General features: G+C 45.5%; 1 protein-coding gene across 2 annotated transcripts in view; it reads left to right on the top strand.

Annotated features, from left to right (window-relative positions):
- The window catches only part of DUSP14 (dual specificity phosphatase 14), a 25,999-nt gene extending 13,742 nt beyond the window's left edge, over nucleotides 1-12,257 (top strand). The window contains exons 1-3 of one of the 2 annotated variants that reach the window (XM_010861536.1): nucleotides 3,103-3,424; nucleotides 9,825-9,909; nucleotides 10,909-12,255. In XM_010861536.1, the coding sequence (XP_010859838.1) occupies nucleotides 11,001-11,597 (597 nt within the window). In that variant the 5' untranslated portion in view covers nucleotides 3,103-3,424; nucleotides 9,825-9,909; nucleotides 10,909-11,000 and the 3' untranslated portion in view covers nucleotides 11,598-12,255. Of the gene's footprint in view, nucleotides 1-3,102; nucleotides 3,425-9,824; nucleotides 9,910-10,908 lie in introns of those variants that run through there. The other variant, XM_010861535.1, reaches the window with a different exon arrangement.
- Nucleotides 12,258-12,287: the final 30 nt, after the last annotated feature.

Genomic DNA, 12,287 nt, shown 5'->3' with positions numbered 1-12,287 from the left:
AGGGGGCTGCAGCCGCGCCCCACGGGCACCGTGAAGCGGTGGGCTTGAGCCGGGAGCCTGGCCACCTTGGGCCTCTTCTCGTGAAGAGCCCAGAGCCTTGCCCTCTCCCAGCTGAGATCCCTCGCCCTTTCTGAACCTTATGTTTCCGGTCTGCGAGAAGGGTTTGGGAGTCGCGGTCAGAGGAGCGTCTGTATACCAGTGCCCTCTGAGTGCTCTCTGGCAGAAGTTGTTTTTCTGAACCTTGGACTCGGCTTTGGCAGTTTAAGCAGGTTTTAGGCACGAGACTGACAAGCAGCAGCAGGGAGGGAGCATCCTGTCTGTCTCACTTGGATTCTGCCCCAGGGATTCACAATCTGCTTGCTTTTCCCTGCAGTTTAAGTACTCTCTCACTGCCCAGCGAAGGAGGAGTTAACTGAGTGAGCTAGGCTTTCAGCCCGCCCATCCCTTAACCATGGCCCTTGATAAAGACCTTGCCGCTGAAAAGGCCAGTGAGCCTGGGACCCCAGCCTCAGGAGGGCAAGTGGCTTCCCAAACAGGATAATTATTTGGGAGACCACAGGACATGAATCCCTCTTAATTAGACAGTCACTGGATAACCTGGTAGGAAATTTGATTAGCATCTTCCGCACTGAGGAAGGAGTTAGCAGCAGCAGTTCAGAAGCCTTACTTGGTGTGTTTATTGCCACGTGGTGACTTTGCTTTTTAAACTATTAGGATTCTGCCAGGGAGAGACTTGGAAGCAGCATGGGACTGCGCTCTGCTGCAGGACGGGCTGTTCTCCCAAAGTTCTGCCCATTTCCATGTACATTTAACCCTCACGTCCACACTCGTTTCCTCATGCAGCTGCAGCTTTGTCTTCTTGATGCGATTTCACCTACACACGACCCCTGTGTTACTGGTCGGCCGATGTGGGCCCCACACAAGGGGCGGTAAGCCTGGGAGAGGCAGCTCCCTTGTAGCGAGCAAGGGCAGTTTCTGGGGAGACGCTGAGGGGTCAGCACCGGCACTCTGAGTGCCTCAGTCTGGAAGGGGGATCGGCGGCGCACCGCGGCATCACCTCTGCAGGGTGCTCAGTGTCCCCCGGCCGGCAGCAGCAGCGTCACCTGGGAAATAAATGCCGGCTCCCAAGCCCCCTCTGCGAACCACTAGGTCAGGACCTCTGGGGGCGGGGCCTAGCAGTCTGCTTCCACAAGCCCTCCAGGTGATTCTCATGCTCGCCAAGCGTGAGCGCCACTGCGGTATAAAGCTGCAGCACGTTACGTCAGTTTCAGGAATGCCACGTAACGATTCCACGTGTGTACATACTGCAGAATGGTCACCACGGTAAAGTCTGTCACCGTAGTTAACAAAGTTTTCTTGTGGCAAGAACTTCTAAGATCATTCTCGTAGCAGCTTTCAAATATGCAGTACAGCGCAGATAGCCACCATGCTACATATCACGTCCCCGTGACTGACTGTAAAACTGGAAGTTTGTATCTTTTAAGCCTCTTCATCCATTTAATCCCCACTTCTGAGAACCAGCAATCTGTTCTCTGTGGCTTTGAGCTCTTTTTTTCTAAGATTCCACGTGTAACTGCTGCTATGCAATATTTGACTGACTTAGCATAATGCCCCCAAGACCCATCTATGATGTAAATGGCAAGCTCTCTTTTTTAATGGCTCATTAATACTCCATGGTGTTTGTATCTGTACCACATTTTCTTTCTCCGTTCATCCACGCATGGACACGTTAGGTTGTTTCCATGTCTTGGCAGTGAACGTGGGGATGCGTCTGTCTTCTTGAGTTAGTGTTTTTATCTTTGTTGGATAAATACCCAGAAATGGAATTGCCAGTTCATACAGTGATCCTATCTTTAACTTTTCAGGGACCCTCCAGATGGTTTTCTGCAGTGGTTGCACCAACTTATATTTGCATAAACAGTGGGTTCCTTTTCCTCCACATCCTTGCCAATACTTATTATTTCTTGTCTTTTTGATAGTGAAGTGAGGTTTTGGTTTGTATTTCCCTGATCATTAGTGATGTTGAATACCTTTTCATGCACCTGTTGACCATCTGTATTTCTTCTGTGGGAAAATGTCTATTCAACCCTCTGTTCATTTTAAAATTTGATTTTTTTTTTCTATTGAATTGCATGCACTTTTTATATAGTTTGGATCTTAACCCCTTATTGGTCAAATCATTTGCAAATATTTTCTCCCCTTCCACATGAGGGCTTTTTGTTTCATTTAGTTTCCTTTGCTGTGCAAGAGCTTTTTACTTTGATGTTGTCCTCGTTTATTTTTCCTTTTGTTGCCAAATCCAAAATATCACTCCTAAGACCAATGTCAAGGGGCTTGCCTCCTGGATTTTCTTCTCAGTTTTGTGGCTCCATCCTTTCATTATTGCGGTGTGTCACCCTGACTGATTTGCAGATGTTGTCCCATCCTTGAATTCCTGTGATAAATTCCACCAGATCATTGTGTATGATCCTTTTAGTATATTCAGCAATATAGTTTGTTGATATTTTGTTGAGGAGTTTTCCATTAGGTTTATCAGAGATACTGGTCTGTAATTTTCTTGTGGTGTCCTTGTCTGGTTTTGGTATTAATGTCATGCTGGCCTTGTAGGATGAGTTTAGAAGTGTTTGCTCCTCTTCTGTGTTTTAGAAGAGTTTGAGGATTGGTACATATTCTGTAAATGTTTGGTAGAATTCACCAGAAAAGCTGTCTGTATCTTAAACTTTTGTTCATTGGTGGCACGGGGTTGTGGGAAGTGGGGGTTGATGAGGGATTCAGTCTTCTTCGTGGTTACTGGTCTGTTCACATTTTTTATTTCTTCATGATTCAGCCTAGGTGTATAATTACTAGTAGTCTCTTAATGATCCTCTGTATTTCTGTTGTGTATCAGTTGTGAAATTTTTTCCTTCACGTCTGATTTTAAGTCCTTTGTGTGTGTGAGTCTGGCTAAAGATTTGCCAATTTTGTTTATCTATTCAAGGAGTCACCTCTTAGTTTCATTGATTTTTTTCTATTGTCTTTTTAAAAACGTTTATTTGGTTGCTTTGGGGCTTAGTTGCAGCACCCGATCGTTGGTCTTCATGGCAGCACGCGAGCTCTTGTTGCAACCTGTGGGATCGAGTTCCCTGACCAGGGATCACACCCAAGCCCCCTGCAGCGGGAGCTGGAAGTCTCAGCCACTCAGCCACCGAGGAAGCCCTTCCTGTCTTTCATAGACTCTGTTTCTTTTCACTCTGATCTTCGTTACTGCTTTCCTTTTACTAACTTGGGACTTTGTTCTTTTCCTGGTTCCTTGAAGTGTCGAGTTAGACTCTCTGAGATCTTGTTTCTTGACGTGCCGGCATCTGTCATTTTGAGCGTCTTAGGACTGCTTTTGCTGTCTCCCATAGGTCTTGGTATGCTGTATTTCCACTTTAATTTGTCGCAGGTATGCTTTTATTTCTCTTTTGTTTTCTTCTATGACCCATTGGTTGTTCAGTAACGTGGTTTAATCTCCACTTATTTGCGAATTTTCCAGTTTTCTTCTTGTGGTGATTTCTAGTTTCAGACTGGTGTGACTGGAAAAGATGCTTGATGTGATTTCAGTCTTAAGTTTATTAAGAGTTGTGTTGTGGCCTAAGTATATGATCTGTCTTGGGGATTGTTGCATGTGCACTTGACAAGAATATGTTCTGCTTTTGGATGAAATGTTCTGTATATATGCGTTAAGGTTACCTGGCCTCACGTGTTTGTTTAAAACTGATATGTGCTTACTGATATTCTATCTGGATGATCTGTCCATTGATGAAAGTGGAGTATAAAGTCCCGTATTATTGCATCACTGTCTGCTTCTCCCTGGAGGTCTGTTAATATTGCTTTATATATTTAGATGCTCCTATATTGGGTGCAGAAATATACAAATGTTTATCCTTTCATTGACACCCCCCCCTTTATCATTATGTAATGCCCTTCGTTGTCTCCATTTTAAAGTCTGTTTTGTCTAAGTGTAGCTACCCCAGCTTTCTTTTGGTTTCCATTTGTATGGAATATCTTTTCCCATCCTCACCTTCAGTCTGTATATCCTTATATCAGAGGTAGGCAGCACGTCTTTTTTTTTTTTTTTTAATCCATTCAGCCACTTTCTGTCTTTTGGTTGTAGATTTAGTCCAAATACATTTAAAGTGATCACTGGTAAGCCTGTCCTCACTGCTCTTTGGTTCATTGTTTTCTGCTGTTTGGTAGTCTCTCTGCTCTCTGCTGTCCTGCGTCATGGTTTGCTGGTTTTATTTATTTATGGCCGCCCTGGGGCTTCGTTGCTGCCCGAGGGCTTTCTCTAGTTGTGGAGGAGGGGCTGCTCTTCAGTTGCAGCTTCCCCTGTGACTGGAAAAGATGCTTGATGTGATTTCAGTCTTAAGTTTACTGAGAGCTGTGTTGTGGCCTAAGTATATGATCTGTCTTGGAGATTGTCGCAGGTGCACTTGACAAGAATATGTTCTGCTTTTGGATGAAATGTTCTGTATGTATGCGTTAAGGTTACCTGGCCTCACGTGTCTGTTTAAAACTGATGTGTGCTTTCTGATGCTCTGTCTGGGTGATCTGTGCGGGCTTCCCGTGGTGGTGGCTTTCGTGCTGTGGAGCACCAGCTCTAGGGCGCTCAGGCTCCAGTAGTTGCAGAGCGTGGGCTCAGGAGTCGTGGCGCACGGGCTCAGCTGGCCCGCGGCATGTGGAGGCTTCCTGGAGCAGGGCTGGATCCACGGCTCCTGCGTTGGCAGGTGGCTTCTTAACCCTTGGACCACCAGGGAAGTCCTGATGGCTTTCTGTAGTAGTATGTTTAGATTCTTTTATTTCTCAGACCTTTTGTGAATCTCCCATGAATAGGTTTTTGCTTTATGATTACCGTGAGGGTTACACATAACTTATTAACAGTCACAGTTTCAGTCATTCTAAAACTCTACATTTTACTCTATCCCCCATGTTTTGTTTTTGTTGTTGTTGTTACATTTTACACCATTTTATCTTGTATATCCCTTAACTGTTATATCTTTGCTAGTGTATTTTTTTAACCTTCATACTGGCTTTATGAGTAACTCATCCACACTACCGTTAGTTTTACGTTTTATTTTTCTAAATTGTACTGTATTTACCTCTACCAGTGAGATTTATATTTTCATATATTTTCCTACTATTACTTAGTGGCCTTTATGTTTCAGCTTAAGAAAGTTGCCTTAATTCTTGTAAGGCCGGTTTACTTTTTGCTAGCCTGGAAAACTTGATTTTTAAATTCTGAATGACAGCTTTGCTGAATATTCTTGTCTGGAAGTGTTTTCTTTCAACATCTTGAGTATATCATGCCACTCCCTTCTGACCTGGAAAGTTTCTGCTGAAAACTTGCTGATAGTCTCTGGTGGTTCCCCTTGTACATACCTAGCTGATTTCTTCTGCTTTTATGAAAGTTTTCTTGTGTTTCCACTTTTAACAATTATAACGTGTCTTGGTATGGGTCTCTCTGAGGTTTATTTGGAACTTTTCCAAACTTCCTGGATCTGAATGTGTTTTCATCCCTAGTTAGGGGAGTTCTCAGCACTTTTTCCTTTTTCTCATGCTATGCTTATTTGCTCAGTCATGTCTGACTCTTGGCTACCCCATGGACTATGGCCCACCAGGCTCCTCTGTCCATGCGGATTCTCCAGGCAAGAACACTGGAATGGGTTGCCATACCCTTCTCCAGGGGATCTTTCCAGCCCAGGGATTGAACCCAGGTCTCCCGCACTGCAGGCAGATTCTGTACTGTCTGAGCCACCAGGGAAGCTTGATGTTATCTCACAAGTCCCGTAAACAGTCTTCACTTCTTTTTCATTCGTATTTCTTTTTACTGCTCTGTTGGTTTGAGTCTCACTGCCCTGTGTTTGAGTTCATTAATCCTTTTTACTGTCATCTAGTCTGCTGCTGAACTCCTCAAGTGTATTTTTCAGATAAATTACTGTATCCTTCAACTCTGTGACTTCTTTTTGGTACTTTCTTATATTTCTCTTTGTTGAAGTTCATTCATTCTTTTCTCAAGTGAGCATCATTATGACCATGATTTTGAACTCTTTAACAGGTAAATCATTTATCTCCATTTCAGTAAGGACTTTTTCTGAGGTTTTATCTTGTTCTTTCACTTGGAACATAGCCCTCTACTCCTTCATCTCCCTTAACTCTCTGTTGGTTTCTGTCCATTAGATAAAACAGCCACCTCTCCCAGTTTTGGAGGAGTGACTTTTTGGTTGTCTCTCACATCTTTGTGATTGTCTGCGTGGCCTATTTTTAGCGGCTCCTGGTAGTTGCAGGTGGACCCCAAACTGTCAGAGTTCTATCAGGAAGGGTCTCAGTCACCAGCTTTTAAAGTGTGTAAATTCACAGGCTTGTGGGACCCCTAGCATTAAGTCCCACTGTCCACCAGAAACAGGTGATCTAGAGGTGTTCCCTGGGCCGCAGTCACAAAAATTGGGGTACCAGATGAGTATACAAATTCGTTTCTAGAAGATACCAGAGAGTTGGAGTGAGACAGAGGGAGAACAAAAGATGGTGTCTGCCGACCTCTGTTCCCATCCCCAGAGTGTGCCGAAGCAGAAGCGGCCCCTCAAGTCGGAGCTCCCAGACAAGCAAATAGGCCTCTCACAGAAAGACTGAGAGTGTGCTGATACCTGTGTAGTGCCCCAAGGCTGCCCAGAATTGTGTTTGCCCCCAGAGGTAGGTGATCAAGAATTGTCCCCGGGTGGCAGCCACAGAATCCAGGGCACCGCACACACGGGTGCCCTGGGACGCAGCAGAGCGCAAGTGTGAAGATGGTGCTCACCCTCTGAGGTCTTCAGGGAGGGTTACGGTAGCCTGCCCACAGGTGGAAAGCTGTAACTGTTGTTTAAAAACGATTTTAAAATGTTAAATACGCACGTCATATGACCCAGCCTTTCCACTCCATGGGCTTCCCTGGTTGGCTCGGCTGGTAAAGAATCTGCCTGCAACGCAGGAGACCTGGGTTCAATCCCTGGGTTGGGAAGATCCTCTGGAGAAGGGAAAGGCTGCCCAGTCCAGTATTCTGGCCTGGAGAATTCCCCTGTATACAGTCCATGGGGTCACAAAAGCCTCGGACACGACTGAGAGACTTTCACTTTCCATTCCTAGGTGGTTAACCAGGAGAAAGGAAGGTGTATATCCACTACCTGTCCATTAATGTTTCCATCAGCTTCACTTGTGCTAGGCTAAAACTAGCGTCAGTAGGTGAACAAACTACATCTGCACGCTGGAACACTACTCAGCAATCAAAGAAAGGAATGACCTGTTAATAGACAGTTTCACAGGTGAATGTGAACATAATTATGCTGAGTGAAAGCCAGACCAAACAGAAAAACCCTGTATCGAATGAGTCCACCGTGTAAGTCTAGAAGATGTAAACTATAGCGACAGGTGGATCAGTGGTTGCTTGGGAGTGGGGCTGGAGGGTGAGGGGAGCGTGAGTCATAAAGGCGCGTGAGGACATTCTGGGGGCGGATGGATATGTTTATTATTTTGAGGTCATGGTGTCTTGAGTGTACATATGTCAAAACTCATTGTTTTACATCAAATTGTATGTAAATTATAGCTCCACAGAGCTGTAGAAAAAAAAAAAATGAAAATGTAAGTGTAATGGTTACCTGGGAAAGGCAGAGGGGACAAATAGGAGAGGAACAAACTCTTTTTCCCGTTCTGCACGTTGTTTTCCATTACGGTTCATCACAGGATCCGGTTCCTTGTGCTTACGCAGCAGCACGCTGTTTATCCATCCTATATACAATATTGATAGTTGGCAGCCGCTAATCCTAAACGCCCACGCCTTCCCTCCCCCACAGCCCGTCGTTTTAGACAAGTCTGTTCTCTGTATCTGAGTCTGCTTTGTAGATATATTTGTATTTTAGATTCCACGTATAAGTTATACCATATGGTATCTATTTTTCTGACTTCAGTTAGTGTAATGATATCTAGGTCCATCCACGTGGCTGCAAATGGCATTATTTTGTTCTTTTTTATGGTTGAGTAATATTCCACTGCGTGTGTTCATCATATCTTTATCCATCCAGCACCTTCGGTGGTTTCCACATTTTGGCTTTTGTTAACAGTGCTGTGAACACTGGTGTGCGTGTATCTTTTCAAATTAGTTTTGTCTGGACATCTGCTCAGGTGTGGGATTGCTGGAGTCGGACATGACTTAGTGACTGAACCATATACCACATGGTAACTCTTGGGCTTCCCTGATGGCTCAGCAGGTAAAGAAGAGACACAGGAGAGAGGGATTTGATCCCTGGGTCGGGAAGATCCCCTGAGGAGGAAATGGCAATCCTCTCCAGTGCTCTTGCCTGAAAAACCCCATGGACAGAGGAGCCTGGCGGGCTACAGTCCGTGGGGTCAGAGTCGGATGCGACTGCGCGCCTGAGCGCGCACGGTGACTCATTTTAGTGCTCTGAGGAGCCTCCACACTGCTCCCCGTTGGGACGGTACCAGCAGTGCAGGAGGGCTCCCTGTTCTCCACAGCCCATTCTGCATGTGTTACTTGTAAACTTGTAAATTATGTACACTCTGACTGGTGTGAGGTAGTACCTCGTAGTTTTGATTTGCATTTCCCTAATAATTAGCCATAAGCATCTTTTCATGTGCCTATTGATCATCTGTATGCCTTTTGGTGTCTGGTATTACGGTCTTCTGCCCACTTCTTGGTTGGGTTTGTTTAGAGTTGTATGAGCTGTTTATATATTTTGGAAATTAAGCCCTTGTCTGTTGCATCATTTGCAAATATTTTCTCCCAGTCTGTAGGTTTTCTTCTCATTTTGTTTATGGTTTCCCTTGCTGTGCAAAAAGCTTGTAAGTTTGATTAGGTCCCATTTGTTTATTTTTGCGTTTATTTCTATTGCTTTGGGAGACTGACCTCAGAAAACACTGGTACTATCATGTCAGAGACGGTCTTCCCTGTGTTCTGGGAGTTTTGTGGCGTCATGTCTTGTATTTAGGTCTTAAGCCATCTTGAGTTTATTTTTGTGTGTTATGTGTTCTCACTTCATTGATTTGCATGTGGCTGGGGGAAGATCACATTTTTAATAATGCTGATTGGTGCTCACATTGTCGCGTAAATGAGAGGGCCAACACGGACAAGAAAACAAAATGAAAGTCATTTCAGATTGCTGTCCACCACCAGCACGTTCTGGAACTGACGTTCATGGCCAAGGCCACCTCTGCAGTGCTGCTCTTTGTGGGGCTGGCTGGCTCCCTGCACCCGGCTTGGCTGCTGCACCCAGTCCCACACCGCTGGCCTGGCTGCTGGCACAGGGGACAGAGTTCAGCTTCCTGTGCATTTCTTGCAGGCCCCATGAGCAGAGCCTTACATGTCAATATGCGGTCTCTGAATCCTCCTCTCAAAAATTCATCTTTACTATGGCCAAAAGTGCACTTATGTGCACGACACATAACCCGTGGTGTGAAAAATCTTAACAGAAAGCTGAGACTTGGGTTGATAGTTTTCAAAATATTTACCTGGTCTCAGCTCAGCACATGGGCATATGAACTCAATTTGTTAAGTTGCAGCACGTGGGATCAAGTTCTCTGGGGATCGAGCCCAGGCCCCTGCATTGGGAGCACGGTGTCTTAGCCACTGGACCCCCAGGCAAGTCCCAGGTTGATAGGTCTCACTGGCACATTCTTTACACATGGAGGTATATTTAACACGCTTTCCACTTCTAGCTTTATTCCCGTCAAACCTAGTTTCATAGTTAAAAAAACCCAGGAGGATTTCTTTTGATCTTCCTGATTGACCACATTCCCACTTCCTTGTCTTTCTACAGATCTGATTTGTATCCAGTCTGATCAGCACTCCCTCACATAAGCCTTTCCAGACCCAGGACTCCAGAGGAACCAGGCACCTCACAAGTGAGTAGCCCCAGCGCCGCCTGTCTGTGAAACGGGGATGCTCTTCTGACTGGAATCACTCCGGGCAGCCCTCCGGGGCCCTGGGTGGGGGATACGCACACTTCTCAGGGCACAGACTAAAGTGGTGTGAAAGACGACATAGACATCCTGTTAAACTTTATTTCCAACACCCATCTTAAGCCAGGGGGCCAATATATCTTGGAGATTAGAAAAATCTTGGGCTGAGAAAAGCGTATTTGGCCAAATCCAGGGTCAGGTCAGCTAAAATGCTCGTTAACTTAGAGGAGTGAATTTTTGCTACCATGGCCTTGAAGTTATCTGGAATTGTTTCCATGGAAATGTCATAGCACAGGTATTCAGATGTCACAAATAATAAATATGATAGAGTTAGTTCTTTTAAATCATAAAGAGCTAAGGTGACCATATGTTCCTGGCTTTTCTATAACTGATCCAATTCAGTATCTTTCTAGTCTACAAAGCCCACTCATTGGAATGTAATACCTAAAGCGGTATCATTTTTACACCTTTGTAAGATCTCTATGTCTAGAGTTAGGCTTATGAAACTATGGCCATCATAGCCGTGGAGATAGGCAGGAACATATGAAAGAGCATGGCCCTAGGTGGGATCAGAAGTTCTGATCTCTAATTACCACCGAACACCACTCCCCTCAGTAAGAGCAGGACCCCACAAGGCTGTTACTCAGGGATTAGCTGCACTTGCTTTTGTCTTTAACGTTCCCTAAAATAGGAAGACTTTCTCTTTAGTGCCTTTAAAAAAAAAAAAATTGTAGCGCTGAATTTTACATTGATTTTGCATGTTGGCATCTTTGACTACCTTTCCTGTTAATCAATGAAAATGATTTGTCTCCATCCTGGGAAGAACACACAGTTATAGAAAATAACCATCTCCAGTCGTCTCACCTTCCCGTTCCACAGACACTGCAGAGGCTGCAATGAATCAGTAGCATTTAGGGTATTGACGGATACTGTATCTTGCAGGAAGGCGACTGTAACTTCCGATTCCTTGGTGGAGGAAAACACCCCCTTCTGGTCTTGCTTCCAATGATGCAAGTGTGATTGCTGGTGTCTTCATGAGCTCCAGAGGTCACAGCACGCTCCCCCGGACTCTCATGGCCCCCCGGATGATTTCTGAGGGAGACCTGGGAGGCATTGCGCAGATCACCTCCTCGCTCTTCCTGGGCAGAGGCAGCGTAGCCTCCAACCGGCACCTCCTCCAGGCTCGCGGCATCACCTGCATTGTGAACGCTACCATTGAGATCCCCAATTTCAACTGGCCCCAGTTTGAATACGTTAAAGTGCCTCTGGCGGACATGCCTCACGCCCCCATTGGACTGTACTTTGACACCGTGGCCGACAAGATCCACAGCGTGAGCCGGAAACACGGGGCCACCCTGGTGCACTGTGCTGCGGGGGTCAGCCGCTCGGCCACGCTCTGCATCGCGTACCTGATGAAATTCCACAACGTGTGCCTGCTGGAGGCCTACAACTGGGTGAAAGCCCGGAGGCCCGTCATCAGGCCCAACGTCGGCTTCTGGAGGCAGCTGATAGACTACGAGCGGCAGCTTTTTGGGAAGTCGACAGTTAAGATGGTACAGACACCGTACGGCATAGTGCCGGACGTTTACGAGAAGGAGTCCCGACACCTGCTGCCTTACTGGGGGATCTGAGCCACCGGAGCCCGCAGCAGCAGCCCCTCGAGCGGTACCAGCATCTGCTACACGCCGTCTGCTCCCCTCCTCACCTCTCTTTCCAAATGGTGGACAAATGCTCCTCCCTGAAGTGTTTTTTTTTTTACACTGGGTGTTCATGTTTTATTTTGAGAGAGAGGGAGGGGAGGGGAGGAAGACACGGGGAATGCTCACATTGCTACTAACATTTTTAAAACTAACATTTTGGAATAGTGTTTATGAAAATCTTGAACTGGCTTTTAAACAGTTTCAAGTTTCAACATTTTTAACAATTTCAACAGTTTAATAAACTGTTTGGTTCTGCTGTGTTCTCAACCCCATGCCTCTTGGCATCGTGGGAGGAGCTCAGTGCAAAAATCACTTTGGACCCCCATTAACCCTTTAGGTACAGGCTTTGCCCAGGCTGCCAACCAAACAAATGCTTAGGGAACACTGATACCAGCATCAGTCTCCACTGGATCAGCCCTACTCTTTTCCTTTCCTTCTATTATTTAGTGACTCTGTAAGTTTAAAAAAAAAAAAGCCTTTATTATTTAGCTGTTAAATAATTATAATGCAATCTGCTGCAAACACCCTCTTGGAATCAGTGTGCCCCAGGAGTATATTAGCATTATTTTTAATAAATACATCTGCTTAACATATTGGAATTTTTACTGAGAATTTCGGGGG

Source organism: Bison bison, unplaced genomic scaffold (assembly GCF_000754665.1).
Source record: "Bison bison bison isolate TAMUID 2011002044 unplaced genomic scaffold, Bison_UMD1.0 scf7180017864472, whole genome shotgun sequence".
NCBI lineage: Eukaryota > Metazoa > Chordata > Mammalia > Artiodactyla > Bovidae > Bison > Bison bison.
Note: the sequence above shows the minus strand (reverse complement) of the source record. Positions and strands in the feature narration are given on the sequence as shown.